The sequence below is a fragment of the Oncorhynchus masou genome, chromosome 31 (genome assembly GCF_036934945.1).
Source record: "Oncorhynchus masou masou isolate Uvic2021 chromosome 31, UVic_Omas_1.1, whole genome shotgun sequence".
NCBI lineage: Eukaryota > Metazoa > Chordata > Actinopteri > Salmoniformes > Salmonidae > Oncorhynchus > Oncorhynchus masou.
In genome coordinates, this window is record NC_088242.1 from 32,261,897 (window position 1) to 32,281,503 (window position 19,607).

At 42.3% G+C, this 19,607-nt stretch overlaps 1 protein-coding gene across 2 annotated transcripts in view; it reads left to right on the forward strand.

Annotated features, from left to right (window-relative positions):
- Window positions 1-13,281: 13,281 nt before the first annotated feature.
- LOC135523813 (protein transport protein Sec24C-like) overlaps window positions 13,282-19,607 on the forward strand; it is a 35,685-nt gene continuing 29,359 nt past the window's right edge. Inside the window, exons 1-3 of one of the 2 annotated variants that reach the window (XM_064950742.1) lie at window positions 13,282-13,714; window positions 18,466-18,644; window positions 19,466-19,598. In XM_064950742.1, coding sequence (XP_064806814.1) covers window positions 18,485-18,644; window positions 19,466-19,598 — 293 coding nt within the window. In that variant the 5' untranslated portion in view covers window positions 13,282-13,714; window positions 18,466-18,484. The remainder of the gene's footprint in view (window positions 13,715-18,465; window positions 18,645-19,465; window positions 19,599-19,607) is intronic. The other variant, XM_064950743.1, reaches the window with a different exon arrangement.

Consider the following 19,607-nt stretch of genomic DNA (forward strand, 5'->3'; position numbering starts at 1 on the left):
ACGTTGATGCTCCTTTCCAATAAATATCGAGGTTCTTATTCTGGTGACAAGATCATCGATGCTGGGCTGCCGTTTGACAAATAAAAATAATCTAATCGTGGAGACTATACGGTACAGTACGTGTAATCTGCGCGTTGTTGGCTAGAGCGCACGTGCCAATACCTGAGTGGGCACACATTTATTTGTGGGAAAACCATCAGTGGAGTTGAAAATGCGACGGAAACCCATTTACTCGTATTTTGTATTCAGTACATGGGAATTTAACTGCACAATGCATTTTAATGTGCACCTCGTAATTACGCACAGTCATTAATCTGCAACAAGTCAATTTGATGGAAACATCTCTGTGGGAATATGCGCATATTGTTTTAATGCGGAGTTTAGAATATTCGCATGAAAAACGGTCGCCAATTGGATGGAAACCAAGCTATAAATACAAATCAATATTTTTTGCATTGCGTTCCTTTCATGTCTCATCTGGTGTTCATGAAATAGAACTTGATTTTTTGCATCAAATCCCAACGGTATATTGGAATGTGATTTTTTTTTAACCTTCACCAATGTGCTTTAGGACCACCATAAATAATAATAATAATGTCCCTACCACTTCTAAAACCAAAGTTGCACCAATGTATTTGAAGGCCAGTCATATTAGACTACATAACAGCCATGCATTATAATGAATGTATAAAAAAATAACAAAGATGTGAAATAATAAAATGTATTACTATTATTCCCATGATACATTTTAAAAACGTGAACAATTTAACTTGTGTATCTTTATATTACTATCTACTTTACAAATATTAGGTCTTCCTCTTTAGACTTCCCTTATAATATCATGTTAAAATATCACACGTGACAGCTTTAGAGATTTCACATACGGCAATTGTTCTATTATTTCATGATGAAATCACTGTAGATTCTCTGTTTGATTGCGCAATATCTAGAATAGGATACACACTTTTTGCTTAGCCGAAATAGTGGAACTGGCAGTGATCCAAATGTATTGCAGTAGTAACACTCTATTAGGCTTATTACTTTATGTTATCATATTTAATTTTTCCGTTTATTATTAATTCCATATACTCATTTATACATGCGAACAACAACTTACAGACTCACACAATCAGTGACAACATCTCATCTGCGCAGACCCCCATCCCTAGTGCCTGCATTATTGTTTGCCACTTGGACTTAAATTGGATACATTTATTTTTCTTGGTCGCCCATGCTATTTCAATAATAAATTATTCGATTTTTCCACTGTGTTAGTGATGACGGATTGATTCATTTCCACGTCTTTGGTCCCCCAAAACATAAAGAGAATCGTCCTCATATTTATGCCATGTCTTGAATTTTGCAGACAAACGGATTGAATGTATACCGATAAAAAATATGAACACAACATTTTCTAAGATTTTACTATGTTACAGTTCATATGAGGAAATCAGTCAATTGAAATACATTCATTAGGAATCTGTGGATTTCACATGACTGGGAATACAGAATGCATTTTTTGATCACATATAGGCCTACCTTAAAACAAAAGTAGGGGTGTGGATCAGAAAACCAGTCAGTATCTGGTGTGACCACCATTTGCCTCATCCAGCGCGACACATCTCCTTCGCATAGAGTTGATCAGGCTGTTGTTTGCAGCCTGTGGAATGTTGTGGAACTCCTCTTCAATGGCTGTGCAAAGTTGCTGGATATTATCGTGAACTGGAACACCCTGTCGTACACGTTGGTCCAGAGCATCCCAAACATACTCAATGGGTGACATGTCTGGTGAGTATACAGGCCATGGAACAACAGGGACATTTTCAGCTTGCAGGAATTGTGTACAGATCTTGCGACATGGGGCAGTGCATTATCATGCTGAAACATGAGGTGATGGCGGTGGATGAATTGCAGGATCTAGTCATGGTATCTCTGTGCATTCAAACTGCCATCGATAAGATGCTACTGTGTTCGTTGTCTGCACCTTATGCCTGCCCATACCATAACCCCACTGCCACCATGTGGCACTCTGTTCACAACGTTGACATCAGCAAACCGCTCGCTGCTTTCCTTCCTCCATCAGGCTCATTCTTGATCTACACAAGCAAAAGGGGAACATGTTTGATTCTACAGTCAAAACCAGGTAAAAGAAAAATCTACTTTAGCTGGAGAGCAGCAATTTTCTCTGTGGTCAAAGAAGGGCACTTATCGTTACCGTCCTGTGCAGTTCCTCTAGTAATGTGACAGAGGGCAGTGCAGGTCAGATGAGGAGTGGATTGTCTAGCACTGCCACTCTCTCTGCCACACCTCCATTAGGATAATTGGGTTAAGGTTAGGAAAAGAGTTAGGGCTAGCTAAAATGCTAAAGAAATTGTCGCTGAAGCGACTCGAACATGTCTACAACCAAGCCTGCCCTGAGAACAGCAGTGGTAGAAAAAGTACCCAATTGTCATTTGAGTAAAGGTTGAGTAAAAGTAAAGATACCTCAATAGAAAATGCCTCAAGTAAAAGCGAAAGTCACCCAGTAAAATCTTACTTGAGTAAAATTTCAAAGTATTTGGTTTTAAATATCCTTAAGTATCAAAAGTAAATGTAATTGCTCAAATATACTTAAGTATCAAACGTAAAGTATAAATCATTTCAAATTCCTTATATTAAGCAAACCAGGTGGCACCATTTTCATGTTTTTATTTATTTATATATGGATAGCCAGGGGGCACGCTCCAACACTCAGACATCATTTACAAACGAAGCACCTGTTTAGTGAGTCTGCCAGATCAGAGGCAGTAGGGATGACCAGGGTAATAGTACTTTAAAGCATTTCGTACTTAAGTACTTTACACCACTGGAGAACAGTCTTGCTTTCCACTAATGTGATTCTGAGCTCATCACTCTTGGTCATCAGAAGATGTCTGTCCATCATACTCATTTAGAACCATGTCCAGAATTGTTGTGTGTAATTACATACAGCTGGAAAGAACTTTTGGATATCAGAGCGGCGCGTAACTCAACAGCACTTTGACCAGGAATATGACTTTCCCGAATTGGATCCTTTGTTTTTGTACCCCCAGGGCAATTGAACTTATGACAGAGGCTGCTCCAAAACACTGGCGGCGGAGAAGAGGTATTCGGAGTGGACTTCTAGTCCAACTCAGGAGGTGTGAAAACAATCCACCGCTTCCACCGCATATTACTTGCAAATGTTCAGTCTCTGAATAATAAAGTAGACGAGCTCAAGGCGAAGATCTCCTTCCAGAGAGACATCGGGGATTGTAACATACTCTGTTTCGCAGAAACATGGCTCTCTCTGGATATACTGTCCCCGTCCATACAGCCATCTGGGTTCTCAGTACATTGCACAGACAGGAATAAACAACCCTCTGGGAAGAAGAAAGGCGGGAGTGTATGTTTCATGAACTACTCATGGTGTGATTGCGATAACATACAGAAACTCAATTCCCTTTCTTCACCCGACCTAAAATACCTCACAATCAAATGCCAACCGTATTACCTCCCAAGAGAATACTCTTCGGTTATAGTCACAGCCATGTATATTCCCCCTCAAGTCGTTACCACGACGATCCTCATAGAACTACACTGGACTTTATGCAAACTGGAAACCACATATCCTGAGGCCACATTTATTGTAGCTGGGGATTTTAACAAAGTAAATTTGAGGAATAGCGCTACCGAAGTTCTACCAAACACATTGACTGTAGTACTCACTCTGGAAAAACATTGGACCACTGCTACTCAACTTTTCAAAATGTCCTCCCTTTGGCAAATCTGATCACGACTCAATTTTGCTCTGGTCAACACTGGTCTGACTAATCGGAATCCATGCTTCAAGATTGTTTTGCTCACGCGAACTGTGATATGTTCCGGGTAGCCTCTGAGAATAATACACGTATATGGTGACTGAGTTCATCAAGAAGTGTATGCAGTGGTGGGAAAAGTACCCAATTTTCATACTTGAGTAAAAAATAAAGATACCTTAAAAGAAAATGACAAAAAAAGTGAAAGTCACCCAGTAAAATACTATTTGAGTAAAAGTCTAAAAGTATTTGGTTTTAAATGTACTTACTATATGTATCAAAAGTAAAAGTATAAATAATTTAAAATTCCTTATATTAAGCAAACCAGAAGACACACTTTTCTTGTTTTTTAAATTTACAGATAGCCAGGGGCACAGTTCAACACTCAGACATAATTTACAAACTAAGCATTTGTGTTTAATGAATCTGCCAGATCAGAAGCAGTAGGGATGACCATGGATGTTCTCTTGATAAGTACGTGAACTGGACAAATTTCCTGTCCTGCTTAGCATTCAAAATGTAACGAGTACTTTTGGGTGCCAGGGAAAATGTAAGGAGTAAAAAGTACATTACATTATTTCTTTAGGAATGTAGTGGAGTTGAAGTAAAAGTTGTCAAAAATATTATTAGTAAAGTACAGATACCCCCAAAAACTACATAAGTAGGTTAGTACTTTAAAGTATTTTTACTTAATTACATCACTGTGTATAGGACATATTGTACCCACTGTGACTATTAAAACCTACACAAACCAGAAACCGTGGATAGATGGCAGCATTCGCGCAAAACTGAAAGCACAAACCACCTCAATAATATGGCCGAATACAAACAGTGTAGTTATTCCCTCCGTAAGGCAACAGGCAAAACGTCAGTACTGAGACAAAGTGGAGTTGCAATTCAATGGCTCAGACACAAGACATATGTGGAAGGGTCTACAGTCAACCACGGACTACAAAGGGAAAGCCAGCCATGTCACGGATACCGGCGTCTTGCTTCCAGACAAGCTAAACACCTTCTTTGCCTGCTTTGAGGATAACACAGTGCCACCTACGTGGCCGGCTACCAAGGATTGTGGGCTCCCGGTCTCTGTGGCCAACGTGAGTAAGATATTTAAGCGTGTTAACCATTGCAAGGCTGCCAGCCCAGACGGCATCCCTAGCTGCTTCCTCAGAACATGCGCAAACCAGATGGCTGGAGTGTTTACTGACATATTCAATCTCTCCCTATCCCAGTCTGCTGTCCCCACTTGCTTCAAGATGTCCACCATTGTTCCTGTACCCAAGAAAGCAAAGGTAACTGAACTAAATGACTATCGCCCCGTAGCACTCACTTCTGTCATCATGAAGTACTTTGAGAGGCTAGTTAAGGATCATATCACTACCTTACCTGACACCCTAGACCCATTTCACCGCACTGCACACTGCCCTATTCCATTTGAACAAGAGGAATACATATCATCAAGGACACAAACCACCCAAGCCCGGCCTGTTCACCCCGCTATCATCCAGAAGGCGAGGTCAGTACAGGTGCATCAAAGCTGGGACCGAGAAACTGAAAAACAGCTTTTATCTCAAGCCGTCAGACTGTTAAATAGCCATCACTAGCCGGCTTCCACCCGGTTACGCAACCCTGCACCTTAGAGGCTGCTGCCCTACATACATAGACTTGGAATCACTGGCCACTTTAATTATGGAACACTAATCAATTTAATAATGTTTACATACTGCTTTATTCATCTCATATGTATATACTGTATGTTAGTCAATGCCATTCCGACATTGCTCAATCTAATATTTATAGATTTCTTAATTCCATTCTTTTATTTTTAGATTTGTGTGTATTGTTGTGAATTATTAGATACTATTGCACAGGGGGTCCCTATTGTAAACTGGATCTCTTTCCTCCATTGGAAAAGCCTATAAGACTGTCCAACTTTAGCTACTCCAAGCTGTCCTAACTTTAGCTAGCTACAGTATGATTGGTAAAGTGGGACATCAACAACAAAAATGGGCAACTTTATTAAGCATTACATCACAATTTGGGACAGTGTATTATTTGACAGTTTTATAACCTTAACATCAAAAAAAGAAAAAAAAGCTATGTCACTGATCTGTGCTTTGCGTGGTGAGCTTCCTGTTTAAGGCTTGCTCTGCCCTCTATGATGTAACACCAGTTATGTGATTTTGGTCATGTGGTTTCTCTGCAAGGGCTTAGTAACAATAGTTGGGATTTTCTCTCGTCAGACCAAGAAATAAACACCTCAGGATATATATTTTTTGTACTTGTATAGCCATCTCTCTGTAAAGTTGTCAAGAAATGAATATATATAGATGGGTCTATGAATGTACTTGATGTTGGCCCCAAATACGCCAAGCTCGGTTAGACAGTGGCTTGAGTTGGAGTGGCGTCCGCACTCTCAGGAGGAAGTTGTGAACAGGCCGGGCCAGATTAGGTGCCCATGGGGGCCCCACTGGATTTTGTTGAGTCACTCAGGTATTATACACACATAAGACATGACAACATGTAGAGAATTTCAGGAGATTAGCTTTAAAATTGCAAAAAGTTATCTCCACCTCATGGCAAAATGTGTAGAATTGCAAGAACTTATCTTAAAAACAGAAATATTTTCTTTCCACCAACAACAGGGGTGTGAACAGTTTGGGGTTGAGAGGTGAGGGTTTGTTACTATGACGATAAATTATCCATCCGGACCTTTTCCACCTAGGACCTTCTCCAATAGTAGTTGAGTAGGCTACCCCTGATATTGGCCATCCTCTCAGTGCTCTGCTTCACACCCTCCACTAGTAACTGACAGATCTCAGCTACAAAGATGTTGTTGCCTACAGGAGAGGAATTCATCAGCAGACAGGCCAGAGCTTGACTGAGGGCACATTCAAGCGGAAACATTTTTGTCTAGTCAGTGACCATCATTGGTCACCGCCTTTTAAAGTGTGAACTTTGCAAAAACCATATGATGAAAGGTCATGCAGTTTTTTAATGAAGATGCCTTCAAGTCACTGCAGATGCTGCTCACCTACTTCTTTGTGTGGTTTTCCGGCAGACAAGACACTTTGTTGTACAGTTGAAGTCAGAAGTTTACACACACCTTAGCCAAATACATTTAAAATCAGATTTTCACAAATCCTGACATTTAATCAGAGTAAAAATTCAGGCCCATTCCTCCTGATAGAGCTGGTGTAACTGAGTCAGGTTTGTAGGCCTCCTGGCTCGCACACACTTTCAGTTCTGCCCACAAATCTTCTATAGCAATGACGTCAGAGCTTTATGATGGCCACTCCAATACCTTGACTTTGTTGTCCTTTAGCCATTTTGCCACAACTTTGTAAGTATGCTTGGGGTCATTGTCCATTTGGAAGACTCATTTGCGACCAAGCTTTAACTTCCTGACTGATGTTTTAAGATGTTGCTTCAATATATCCACATAATTTTCCTGCCTCATGATGTCATCTATTTTGTGAAGTGCACCAGTCCCTCCTGCAGCAAAGTACCCCAACAACATGATGCTGCCACCCCAATGCTTCACAGTTGGGATGGTGTTCTTCAGCTTGAAAGCTTCCCCCTTTTTCCTCCAAACATAATGATGGTCATTATGGCCAAACAGTTCTATTTTTGTTTCATCAGACCAGAGGACATTCAAAAAGTGTGATCTTTGTCCCCATGTGCAGTTGCAAACCGTAGTCTGGCTTTTTTATGGCGGTTTTGGAGCAGTGGCTTCTTCCTTGCTGAGTGACCTTTCAGGTTATGTCGATATAGGGCACGTTTTACTGTGGATATAGATACTTTTGTACCTGTTTCCTCCAGCATCTTCACAAGGTCCTTTGCTGTTGTTCTGGGATTGATTTGCACTTTTCACACCAAAGTACGTTCATCTCTAGGAGACAGAATGCGTCTACTTCCTGAGCGATATGACGGCTACGTGATCCCATGGTGTTTGTACTTGCGTACTATTGTTTGTACAGATGAACATGGTACCTTCAGGAGTTTGGAAATTGCACCCAAGGATGAACCAGACTTGTGGAGGTCTACAAAAAAAATTCAGAGGTCTTGACTGATTTCTTTTGATTTTCCCATGATGTCAAGAAAAGAGGCACTGAGTTTGAAGGTAGACCTTGAAATACATCCACAGGTACACCACCAATTGACTCAAATTATGTCAATTAGTCTGTCAGAAACTTCTAAAGCCATGACATCATTTTCTGGAATTTTCCAAGCTGTTTTAAAGGCACAGTCAACTTAGTGTATGTAAACTTCTGACCCACTGGAATTGTGATACAGTGAATTATAAGTGAAATAATCTCTGTCAACAATTGTTGGAAAAATGACTTGTGTCATGCACAAAGTAGATGTCCTAACCGACTTACCAAAACTCTAGTATGTTAACAAGAAATTTGTGGAGTGGTTGAAAAACAAGTTTTAATGGCTCCAACCTAAGTGTATGTAAACTTCCGACTTCAACTGTATATTTCTGCATATATACCACTATCCCCAACACACCCCTTCCCACTACTTTGGCCCTAACAGATCATACACAAAGCCGTCGGTCTGGGGGGGTGGAATCCCTTCTCTCAAACCCCCTGTAGTTCTTCTGCACTTAAAATCTCTGACACCCCAAAAAGCTATCTGCTGCTACTACCAATTCAATCTTCTGCGATTTCCTTTCCATCTGTGCGGTACAATTAATGACCATAGCAATAAACACCAAAAACCCAACCTTACTAAAGCACAAACTGTTCAAGTCACTCTGTACTGGTCTACTACTCATAGGGATCCTCTCAGGCTCCCTCATCCTTTGCCCATCATCCTGTACTTTCCTCACTGACTCAGCATATGACACTTTCTACACTGCTCTCACCCTTGAAACTTCAACCTGTCTCACTCGCACATTACTGATCCCCAGCATCATGGCCACACCCACAATTAAAACACTCCACATTTTCCACCGAAACTACACATTCCTTTGTCCCATGCCATCCTGCACACTTCGTACACCTCGGAATCTCCCTCCTACATACTGATGCAACATGACCATAACCTTGGAACCTGAAACACCGTAGTTGGTTCGGAACAAAAGCTCTTACGGGATAACTGATATACTCTAGCATGATATTATCCAGCAAACACTCAAAACACTGAGGATCCTCAACTTCAGTCGATCCACCTCTCAGGGATTATCACCATGGCTGTTTACATTCCGCCCCAAGCCGACGCCAAAAAGGCTCTCAAAGATCTTCATTCGACTGTCTAACTCATGGACATTCTACTCTTGACCACTGTTAGACGTCTTTTCGTCACGGGTATAAGGCCCCCTTTCTGTCCATGACTCTATCTTGCTTCTCCCGCCTACAAACAAAAACTCAAGATGGATGTTCCAATGGTCAGGTCTGTACAGCGTTGGTCGAACCAATCAGAATTCACGCTCCAAGACTGTTGATCACATGGACTGAAATATGTCCCATGTCACCTCTGGAGATAATATCAATGAATATGCTGACTCAGTCACCTGATTCATAAAAAAATGCATAGATGACGTGACACTGATAATGTCTTTAAAAACTGTTCCCGAATCAAAAACCGTGGATTGATAGCAGCCTTGTAGGAAAACTGAAAGAGCGAGATGCTGATTATAAACAGGGCAAGGGTATCGGGAACAATAGTTTGGTTAAACAGTATAAATACAACCTACGCAGATCGATCAAGATGGCGAAACACGTATAGGGACAAAGTGGAGGAGCAATTTAGCAGGTTGGACACAAGGCGTATGTGGCTCCTAACGATCACGGATTACAAAAAAGAAAGCCAGCCACATCGCGGTCACCAACGCCACCCTACTGGAGGAGCTAAGCCCCTTTTTCTCACGATTCGAGCACAATGACCCTGAGCTGGCGAGGAGAGCCCCCAATGACAAAGTGGGTTGCACAAGCACAGTCTCCACAGTGGACGTATGTAAGTCATTCAAACGTGTTAACTCTCGTAAGGCTGCCGGCCAAGACGGCATCCCCAGCCGTGCCCTCAGAGCATATGCAGACCAGCTGGCTATTGTGTTCTTGGACATTTTCAATCACTCCCTAGCTCAGGCCTCTATACCCACCTGCTTCAAGATGTCCATTATCATACTTGTGCCAAAGAAAGGGAAAATAACTGAACTGAATGACTATCGACCAGTAGCACTCACTCACGTCATCATGAAGTGCTTCGAGAGGCTAGTCAAAGACCATATGACCTCCTCCCTCCCCGACACACTCAGGCCTTCCATCCTGGCAGATCCACGGACGACGCAAACGCTATTGCACTTCCCTTACCTACCTGGACAAAAGGATTGCATATATGCGGATGCTGTTTATCGACTACAGCTCGGCCTTCAATACCATAGTTCCCTATAAGCTCATTACAAAGCTCACGGCCCTGGTTCTGAACTCCTCCCTTATGCAACTGGAAGTCCTGGACGTCCTGATGGGCGTCCCCCAGGTAGTGGAGATAGGCAACATTAACTCCTTGACACTGATTCTCAACACGGGTGCCCCACAATGGTGCGTCCTCAGTCACCTCCTGTATTCCCTGTATACCCACGACTGCATAGCCTCACACAGTTCCAACTCCATCATCAGAGAAGCTGAAATGGGTTAACCACACGGACACCGTGGTGAAGAAGGCACGACTGTGACTCTTCAACTTCAGGAGGCTGAAGAAATTTGGCCTGTCTCTGAGGGCCCTCAGTGTCTACAGGAACACCATTGAGAGTATACTGCCAGGCTGCATCACAGCCTGGTACGGCAACTCCATTGCCGTGGACTGCAAGCGCTTCAGAGGGTGATACGTGTAGTCGAACGCACCATTGGGTGCACACTGCCTGCCCTACAGGACACCTACAACAACAGGTGCTGCAGGAAGCCCAATATCTTCAGGGACCCCAGCCACCCAAGCCATGCCCTGTTCTTCCCACCTCAATAATTCAGACGCGGGCAGTACAGGAGCTTCATGGACAAAACTGGTAGACTGGCCAATAGTTTCTACCCTCAGACCATCAGGCTGCCAAATAGCCACCACTAGTCAGCTACCTGCTCCCCACTCCTCCTATGTACATTTCCCCCCACACCCCCTCAGCGGTAGACCTTACATGCTGCTCCCCCATGGACATTTTCCCCCCACCTCCCCAAATTACTTTTACTCTGCCCCCACCCCAACGACATTCATCCCTATTTTTATTTATTTTTTATTTCACCTTTATTTAACCAGGTAGGCTAGTTGAGAACAAGTTCTCATTTGCAACTGCGACCTGGCCAAGATAAAGCATAGCAGTGTAAACAGACAACACAGAGTTACACATGGAGTAAACAATTAACAAGTCAATAACACAGTAGAAAAAAAGGAGTCTATATAAATTGTGTGCAAAAGGCATGAGGAGGTAGGCAAATAATTACAGTTTTGCAGATTAACACTGGAGTGATAAATGATCAGATGGTCATGTACAGGTAGGGATATTGGTGTGCAAAAGAGCAGAAAAGTAAATAAATAAAAACAGTATGGGGATGAGGTAGGTAAAAATGGGTGGGCTATTTACCGATAGACTATGTACAGCTGCAGCGATCGGTTAGCTGCTCAGTTGTTAGTATGTATATTGTGGATTTTTAAAAATTTGAATTGTAGTGTTTACTTCACTTGGTCCCCACACCCCCTCAATGGTCATGCTGCTCCCCCCTATGGTCATTCCCCAACACCCCCTAAGTCTTTACTCTGCCTCCACCCCAATGGACATGTATTTATTCATCACTACTAGTTATGATGTATACTGAATAAAAATATAAACGCAATATGCAATAATTTAAAAGATTTTGAGTTACAGTTTATATAAGGAAATCAGTCGATTGGAATACATAAATTAGGCCAAAATCTATGGATTTCGCATAACTGGGCAAGGGCGCAGCCATTGGTGGGCCAGGCTGAGCCAATCAGAATGAGTTTTTCCCCACAAAATGGCTTTATTACAGACAGAAATACTCCTCACTTTCATCAGTTGTCCATGTGGCTGGTCTCAGATGATCCCGCAGGTGAAGAAGCCGGAAGTGGAGGTCCTGGTAACATGTGGTCTGTGGTTGTGAGGCCAGTTGGACGTACTGCCAAGTTCTCTAAAATGAAGTTGGAGGAGCTTATGGTAAAGAAATGAACATTCAATTCTGGCAACAGCTCTGGTGGACATTCCTGCAGTCAGCATGCCAATTGCACGCTCCCTCAAAACTTGAGACATCTGTGGCATTGTGTTGTGTGATAAAACTGCACATTTTAGAGTGGCCTTTTATTGTCCCCAGCACAAGGTGCACTTGTGTAATGATCATACTGTTTAATCAGCTTCTTCATATGCCACACCTGTCAGGTGGATGGATTATCGTGTCAGAGGAGAAATGCTCACTAACAGGAATGTAAACATATGTGCAAAACTTTTTAGATTGGCCAATAGAGAAATAAGATTTTTTTGCATCTTTTATTTCAGCTCATATATTTTTGTTCAGTACATGTAGTGCTATTTCTATTGTTGTTTTTTACCATCCTGTGCCTAAGATTACCACACCTGCAACCCTGTATATGTGACTACTAAACACCCTGAATCTGAATCTCTGAACACTCAATGCCACCCCAGTTATTACTATTTTCAGTGGCTCTGTTTCGGAGAGCAAAGCAGAACACAGCTCCCGTCACGAAACGTAGTACCCTCTCCATATGTGCAGCAGACACAAATCACCTTCTGGATACTTTGACAAAACTCAACTCCTTTACCCAGTCTGGTACCCCAAATGGATTGACCAAAAGGCATGGATCCACTTTATCCATGAATCATACTCCCACTGGGCCAGAGTAATCTCAGGCATATTGCTGATCATTGGGGTTAGGCTCAGAAGCCTTCACCTCACCTGTTGCACAGGTTCAATTTCCCGAGAGTTCACTATCTGTCGACTGCTCAGGGTTTTTAGGACCGTAACATGTCTCCTGTATTTGACTAAAAGGAGAAAGTATTTGGCTTGTATTTCGCAGACGTCAGTTTGACTTTGAACCTGGCGCCAATCCTGCCTCGCATCATCTCACCCAATACTGCAAGTCACACTCCACCTGCTCATACTAACAAAAAAGCTGTTAGAATTGTAAGTATATGTATGTCCCTTAAGGTCCTTGTGTAATTGTAATGTGAAATTGTACCCCTAGCTCGATTGTTCATTGTTTGTAATCAATGTATGCTTGTGTTCCCTCATGTGCTTTATGTATTGATTGGTTGTTAATAAAATAATTTAAAAACTCCACCTGCTCATCTGTGCCATCATTTCCTTGTCACCTGAGTAGGCCTAACAAACATGTGACCAGTGACGTTCAACTCCACATGAGTGTCCCTACTGTACAAAACAAGTTACAACTTTCCAAGACAGACAGCAGATACATATTCAGTTCGGAAATAAGCAGGCCTAAAAAAGATTTAACAATTTTTATTTAGTAGATAAGGACAGCACCATGATGAAGTAGAATCAACCTCTGAGACCGAAACAATAAAATGTTAGATTACATTTTAGGGAGATGGATAACAGCAATAGGAAACTTTACGTTCCATACACTGTTAAAGGTGTAATTAACCATAGATTTACTTAATTCACAACCTTAACCTCCCTGTTGTTATTGAGCGCTCAGCTGACGCAGTGTCCGGATGTGGACGTGGCAGACAGCTATCTACGACAGTTCCGGTGCGAATGTCCGCTTGGAGAGAAACCAGAGAGGAAAGGATTAGCGAAACACCCCAGGACGGACATCGGCAATAGTTTGACGGCCACTGGCCTTCGGAACCGGTTGTGAGCAGGGACAACCGATCTCTTGGCTAACTCGTTATTTTATCCAGTTTTGAGGTGAGTGTCGAGTTGTACCTTGGTGAAGTATTTCAATTCCTTTAAAGAAAACATATTAGAAATCCGTGGTAGTGTAGCTAGCTAGGTAACTAGCTACCTAACGTCAGCAGGATACTGGCTATACGCTCCATTATTTAGCTGATTCAGTTGCTGCGAGTGCTGATTCTTGTCATGAATCAACTCCGTGTATGTAGGCCCAAAGACGTCAACTGACATGAAGGTTAGCTAGCTAGTGGTGTTTTACTCAAGGCCGTGTATAGAAGCTGATTGTTTCTCTGATCACAAAAATGAATATTGATTTAGCTACCGTAGCCCGGTGAAATGCGACATGGGTTAGCTAGCCAACTAGAACTAGCCTTAGTTACCCGCGCTAGTTAACGCAACGAGACTGCTTGTCTCTAGCTGGTAGTTAAACGTTAGTTCACGGGACAACAACCTAAAATACCTCTCCTCTCTTGTCCATTGAAGTTGAACACACTTTAGCGGGCTGTATAGATCATGCAAATTAGCCGTTTGAACGATAACCAGTTGCTAAACAGACGTAGGCTATCCAATAAACTTTAGCCAGCCAGCCAGCCAGCCGTAGCTCAGCACGTTTGACAGTTTCTTCCTTCAACAGGCCCGTTACGCTCGGTAGCTAACGCTAACTGTTAATAGCTATAGTACACAGATCCAATGGTATTGTATTTCTAGCCGTGGCACCTGTTACCTTGAATTATTTAAAGAGCTGTGTCGAATGAACCCGTGTTTGTCATCATATAATAATGCTACAGCCGAGGTGGCTAGTTAGCTAAGGTAACCAGTGCAGTGGCTAGTCCTTAATCATGACTCTCAGTGCCATTACACTACACAAGTCATTGGATGAAGTCTGCGGTACGGATTTGGAAGCATAAGGACCTTATATTTTAATATTGACAAGAAAGAAGAAGAAAAATCTAAAAACAATAGGTTAAATTGATACACACTTAAAAAATATGGTTAGGGTTCCCACACAGGTATATATTTCCATGTTACAGGATTGCTTAGGAAAGACAGAGTGGACTGCATGTTCTAATTAAGGTTAGCTATCTTTTTTTAAATTTATTTTACCTTTATTTAACTAGGCAAGTCAGTTAAGAACAAATTCTTATTTTCAATGACAGCCTAGGAACAGTGGGTTAACTGCCTGTTCAGGGCCAGAATGACAGATTTGTACCTTGTCAGCTCGGGGATTTGAACTTTCAACCTTTCGGTTACTAGTCCAACACTCTAACCACTAGGCTACCCTGCCGCCCCTAACCACCAGGCTACCCTAACATCTGCTTCCTCCCCCGAACACCTGTGTAAATGGCAGACTGTTGTCACCGAACAATACTGTCGGCTGAAACTGTGTTTAAACGGTGTGCGTTTGTGAAATTATTTGATGTAATATGAATTTGAATATGTTTCTAGAACCACCGCAATTGAGAATCGAACATGTAAGGTCCTTGGACTAAGGAGTGACTTTAAGGCACCTTCAGTTCAATATTGGGCTAACCATTGGGCTAAGTGACAAAGAATTATATTTTAATAAAAATAAGTCAAAGATTTTTAACAAACACTTTCTGTTTGTCAGATGGATGAGATTAATATTAGGTGAAAGACGAGTTCAGGAAGCCAAGCAAGAGCTAGCTCTGTGTGACGTTCAGAGGTCAGAGGGCAGATGTTTTGATCAAGAGAGACATTTAGAGAATTAGCACATTTTCTCTAACACCGAACATGCAAATATGTATTTTACAGTTATAATGGAGGGGAAAGTGTATAGTTGGTGGCTTTATAATTTGCTTATGCTTTTTTAAAATTTTTACTACCTTTTATTTTTCTAGGCAAGTCAGTTAAGAACAAATTCTTATTTTCAATGATGGCCTAGGAACAGTGGGTTCACTGCCTGTTCAGGGGCAGAAAGACAGATTTTGTACCTTGTCAGCTCGGGGATTTCAACTTGCAACCTTTCGGTTACTAGTCCAACGCTCTAACCACTAGGCTACACTGCCCGCCCCATTTATTTAGAAAGCATTTGTAATTTCAAGCCTTATTCAAACAGTTTTGTTGAATAGGAAATACGTCTTAAGAAATATTTATTTTTATCACATTTCTACTGTGTACTTGAGCTTGTGTCCTCCAAAAGTGGCTACACCTCAGCAATTCAAAACTACCAGAAAGGTGAGATTAACTTTATTGGAGTATGCAGCACTACTAGTTATTCTTTATGGCCCTCTCATGAGAAATAATTTGATACATTTACATTACATGTAACAACATTTGATGTTTTAAAGTTGCACTATGCAGAAATCACTCCTCCATTTCCTGGTTTCAAAAATTCTGCTAGTTCTCCTAATTTCAGCTTATTTGAAAAAACAGGCAGTCATAAATGGTTGTGAGATATTTTCCATAACCACAAATATTCTATTTCCAGCTGTTTGAAGCTGGTGGACATCACCGAATGTAAAATACAAAGTATAAGAACATGAAGCATAGAAATAGCGCACATAGAACATATCTAACACTTAGACTGGCTTTCAATGAGAACGACAGATCTAGAACTCACATTTCTATGTGGATTTGGTTGGGTTGCCCAAAAACGAACATATTGCATCTTTAAAAGAAAGATGTGTTGTTGGTGAGGTAGCTAAGTGAATGGGTGCTCAATAGCTAGCTAACAGGCTTTTTGACAAGTGGGTGGTGTAGCTTGGCCTCTAGTGTCAGTGTACAGAGGACAGGACACTATTCTATCCATTATATGGCTTTCAGCTTGGTTATAGCCAGTCACATGATATTTGATTGAGCCTTGTGTGTCAACAAGGTCTGTCGATTGATCTTACTTGTGCTGTATAGCTAGGGTTAAATTTTTGCTCACATAAAGAGAAATTAGGTTAGGTGTGTTTTTAAAGACGGGGAATTGGGGAAAAACCTGACCTGTTTGCCAAATCAGATTTCCCTGTCAGGCCTGTAGTAGATTGATGTAGGCGGGGCCAAGTGTGTACTAAGTATGGCTGGTCGATGTGGCCTAAAAATCATATTTTCAACCGTACGGGCAATTTATGATATATATCTAAATTGTTTTCATGTTTTCTCTAAGCTTTGTTGTAGCAATTTTAAAGGTCAAACACATGGCAGTCTGTGTAAATGGGATGGTGGACAGACGCAGCAGAAGGAGCACAGGAGTTATGACCAAAAAGACATTAGAATATGCAAAAAGAGAAAATGTTTTCTGGACACATTGTGCAGGTTTGGGGCTGTGACTATTTAGCTAATGGTGCTGAGCAATTTAGTGCTTTTTGAGGTCTGTTTTGGTTCGATTATATATATTTTGTAAACTTTTTTTTTTTAACATTAAATGCATTATGAAATAATGACACTAAAATGATTTTAGAGCTTTTTAATGGAAATTCCAAAGCCCAAAATAGTGAATATTCAATTGGCGAAACAGAACACATTCCATTGTCTCTGTCTGGTCCACATTGGGTAGACATCAATTGAAAAATAGGAACTTACTATAAAATAATGAAATGTTTCAGTTGTGTATATTGTTTTTTATTTTAATGTTTTGAATTCCTTTAAAGTTATCATCTCTGCTCAGGTAGTAAACAGCCAGACAATCTGTTATCTCTGTGCTCCCCATACTGTACTGTCTTGGGTCATCCTATTTAGCAAGGCTAGCCTGCCTTAGAATGCTGCAGAGCTGTCTCCCAGTCATTTGACTAGTTCATCAAAGTAGATAAGGCATCCTTTCACAAGCTCTCTCTATCCTTCTCATCATGCATTCCGCTCTCATGCAATCCGTTTAGATGAACACAGACCAACGTAGCAGGCATAAGTGTCCCTCCAGAGATCTGTATATAATGCCGAGATGTTCATGTCTCCGCCCTAACAATAGGAGTTGTTGTCCCAAAGGCGGGAAGGCAGGCGACAAGCTTAGGTCCAAAATAAGACCGTAGAAAAGCATTGGGCTTATTTTGGACAGATTTCGCCGAGAGTTAAACCTCTCGCATTGCTTCTTCCTCTCCGATCCGTCTCTGCCCGAGCCAGAAACAGGTGCAGTGGAGTATGGTCGTTGTAGTTAATTACCACATTTCTGCACTGAACTAGGTTGAATATTTGCTTAATGAAAACGCCTTTCAGCGTCCCACTTAGTTCTTGACTTGATTTCTCTTGAGAATGATTCAATTTCTCTCTAGAGAAATGGTGTTGGCTCACAAAAAACCTGACCTGAATGGAATTTAACTATTTGAAAAGATGTTGGTCAATTAGTAGTTTAAATGTTTCATAACTCTAGTGTCTTTCTCTCCACTGCAGTGATCTAACACATGATAGGTGGATGCTCTCTAGGAATTTGCTCTCAGCTGTCCAGATCGTTGACATCAGCACTGATGGAGAGAGAGATGAGAACACTATTGAGATGGAGCCCATGTCTTAGGTGTTGGCCCGGAGCCCTACAGTACTATACTGGCTCCAGTACACAGGGGCTGGCCTGGTTGTGCTGAGTGGGCATATTTTCCCTCTAGGGGAACCTTTATGGATTCTACATCAACCCTTTTTTTCTCCCCACCTTGACTTTAAATTCTTCGGCTCAGATAGCCAGGGTTCACTTCCAACGACAGGTCACAAAGCAGGGTACGCCCTGGAACTTCAATAGATCCACGCTGGCCCAGGCTAGTATTGTTAGGGCAGTGGAGTCAAAGGAATAAATCAAACCCTGCTTGGGGTGCTAAATGCATGTTAACCTCTCCCAGCTCCAGGTATGAACTGAGAATGAATGTGAACCAGCAGACTCCCATGGCGTCTCCGTACGGCCCGCCCCAGCCTGGCTATGGCCAGCCCAGCTACGCTCCCCTGGGAGGGGGCTACCCTGGCCCCTACGGACCCTACAACGGGCCCGCTGCAGCCTACCAGCCTGGGGCTCCACCACAAGGTAAGTCTCTCTCTTTCCTTAACCCTAACCCACCTCTTCTGTCTCGCAAGCGTCTCTCTCTGTTTCTCTCCCTCCTCCCACGAGCTAGCTTACAGTCTGCAAGGTAAAACTTGTCTCTGTCCCTCTTTCTCTGAACCCAACCCAAAGTCAACCCCCTGCCTTTCCCACCATCATTTTCTGGCAGCTTGTGTGTGTTTGGATGTGGTTGGTTGTAGTGTGAATGCATCAACAACCATAGGGATTCTAGTTGCTCCTACTCCTGTTTGTGTGTGTGGAGACCTGCGTGAATAAGCATATTATGCGTGTATGTGTTCCTCCATTCCCCCTGGCTTTCTACATTCCTATTCTTGCCTCTGTACACTGTCTCTTTCCTTTCTTGTCTTTCAGGTTACTCTCCCTATGCCAGTTTTCCCTCTAAGGCTGTGGCAGCTAACCCTGTCTCTGACCTGTCCTCTCCTCTTGACTTAGGTAACTGCTCTCTCTCGCTCTCTCTCTCTGCCGCCCCTCTCCCCTACCTACATGCTTCTACAGCCTGCTGATCATTTGGTTGAGAGCAAGGGTTCCCATGGCCCACTTGAAGTTCAAAATCTAAGGTTTCGGTTTCTCACCTGAGATGACGAGCTTCAGGATGACTCATTTGACCAACGAGTGGTGTGAATCTATGCAGGTTTTTCTGTCTGGGAGTAGGCCTAATCATATCTTTAACGTTGATGACGTAATGGTCATCCTAGCTGATCGTTAGGACGTTCTGAATGCCATCCGCTGTGCTTCAACCCTGTGGTCATTTGCAGGCAGGTGCCTAACTCCCCCCTCTCTCTCAGGACCTGCCAGAGGCCCCCTTACCTCTGCCCCCCGTCCAGTCTCCACCCCCCAGGCGTACTCCCAGTATCCCCAGGGAGACTCTCAGAACGGACCCCCACCTATGGATCACTCTATGGCCCAGCCAGCTCACAGGTCAGACCG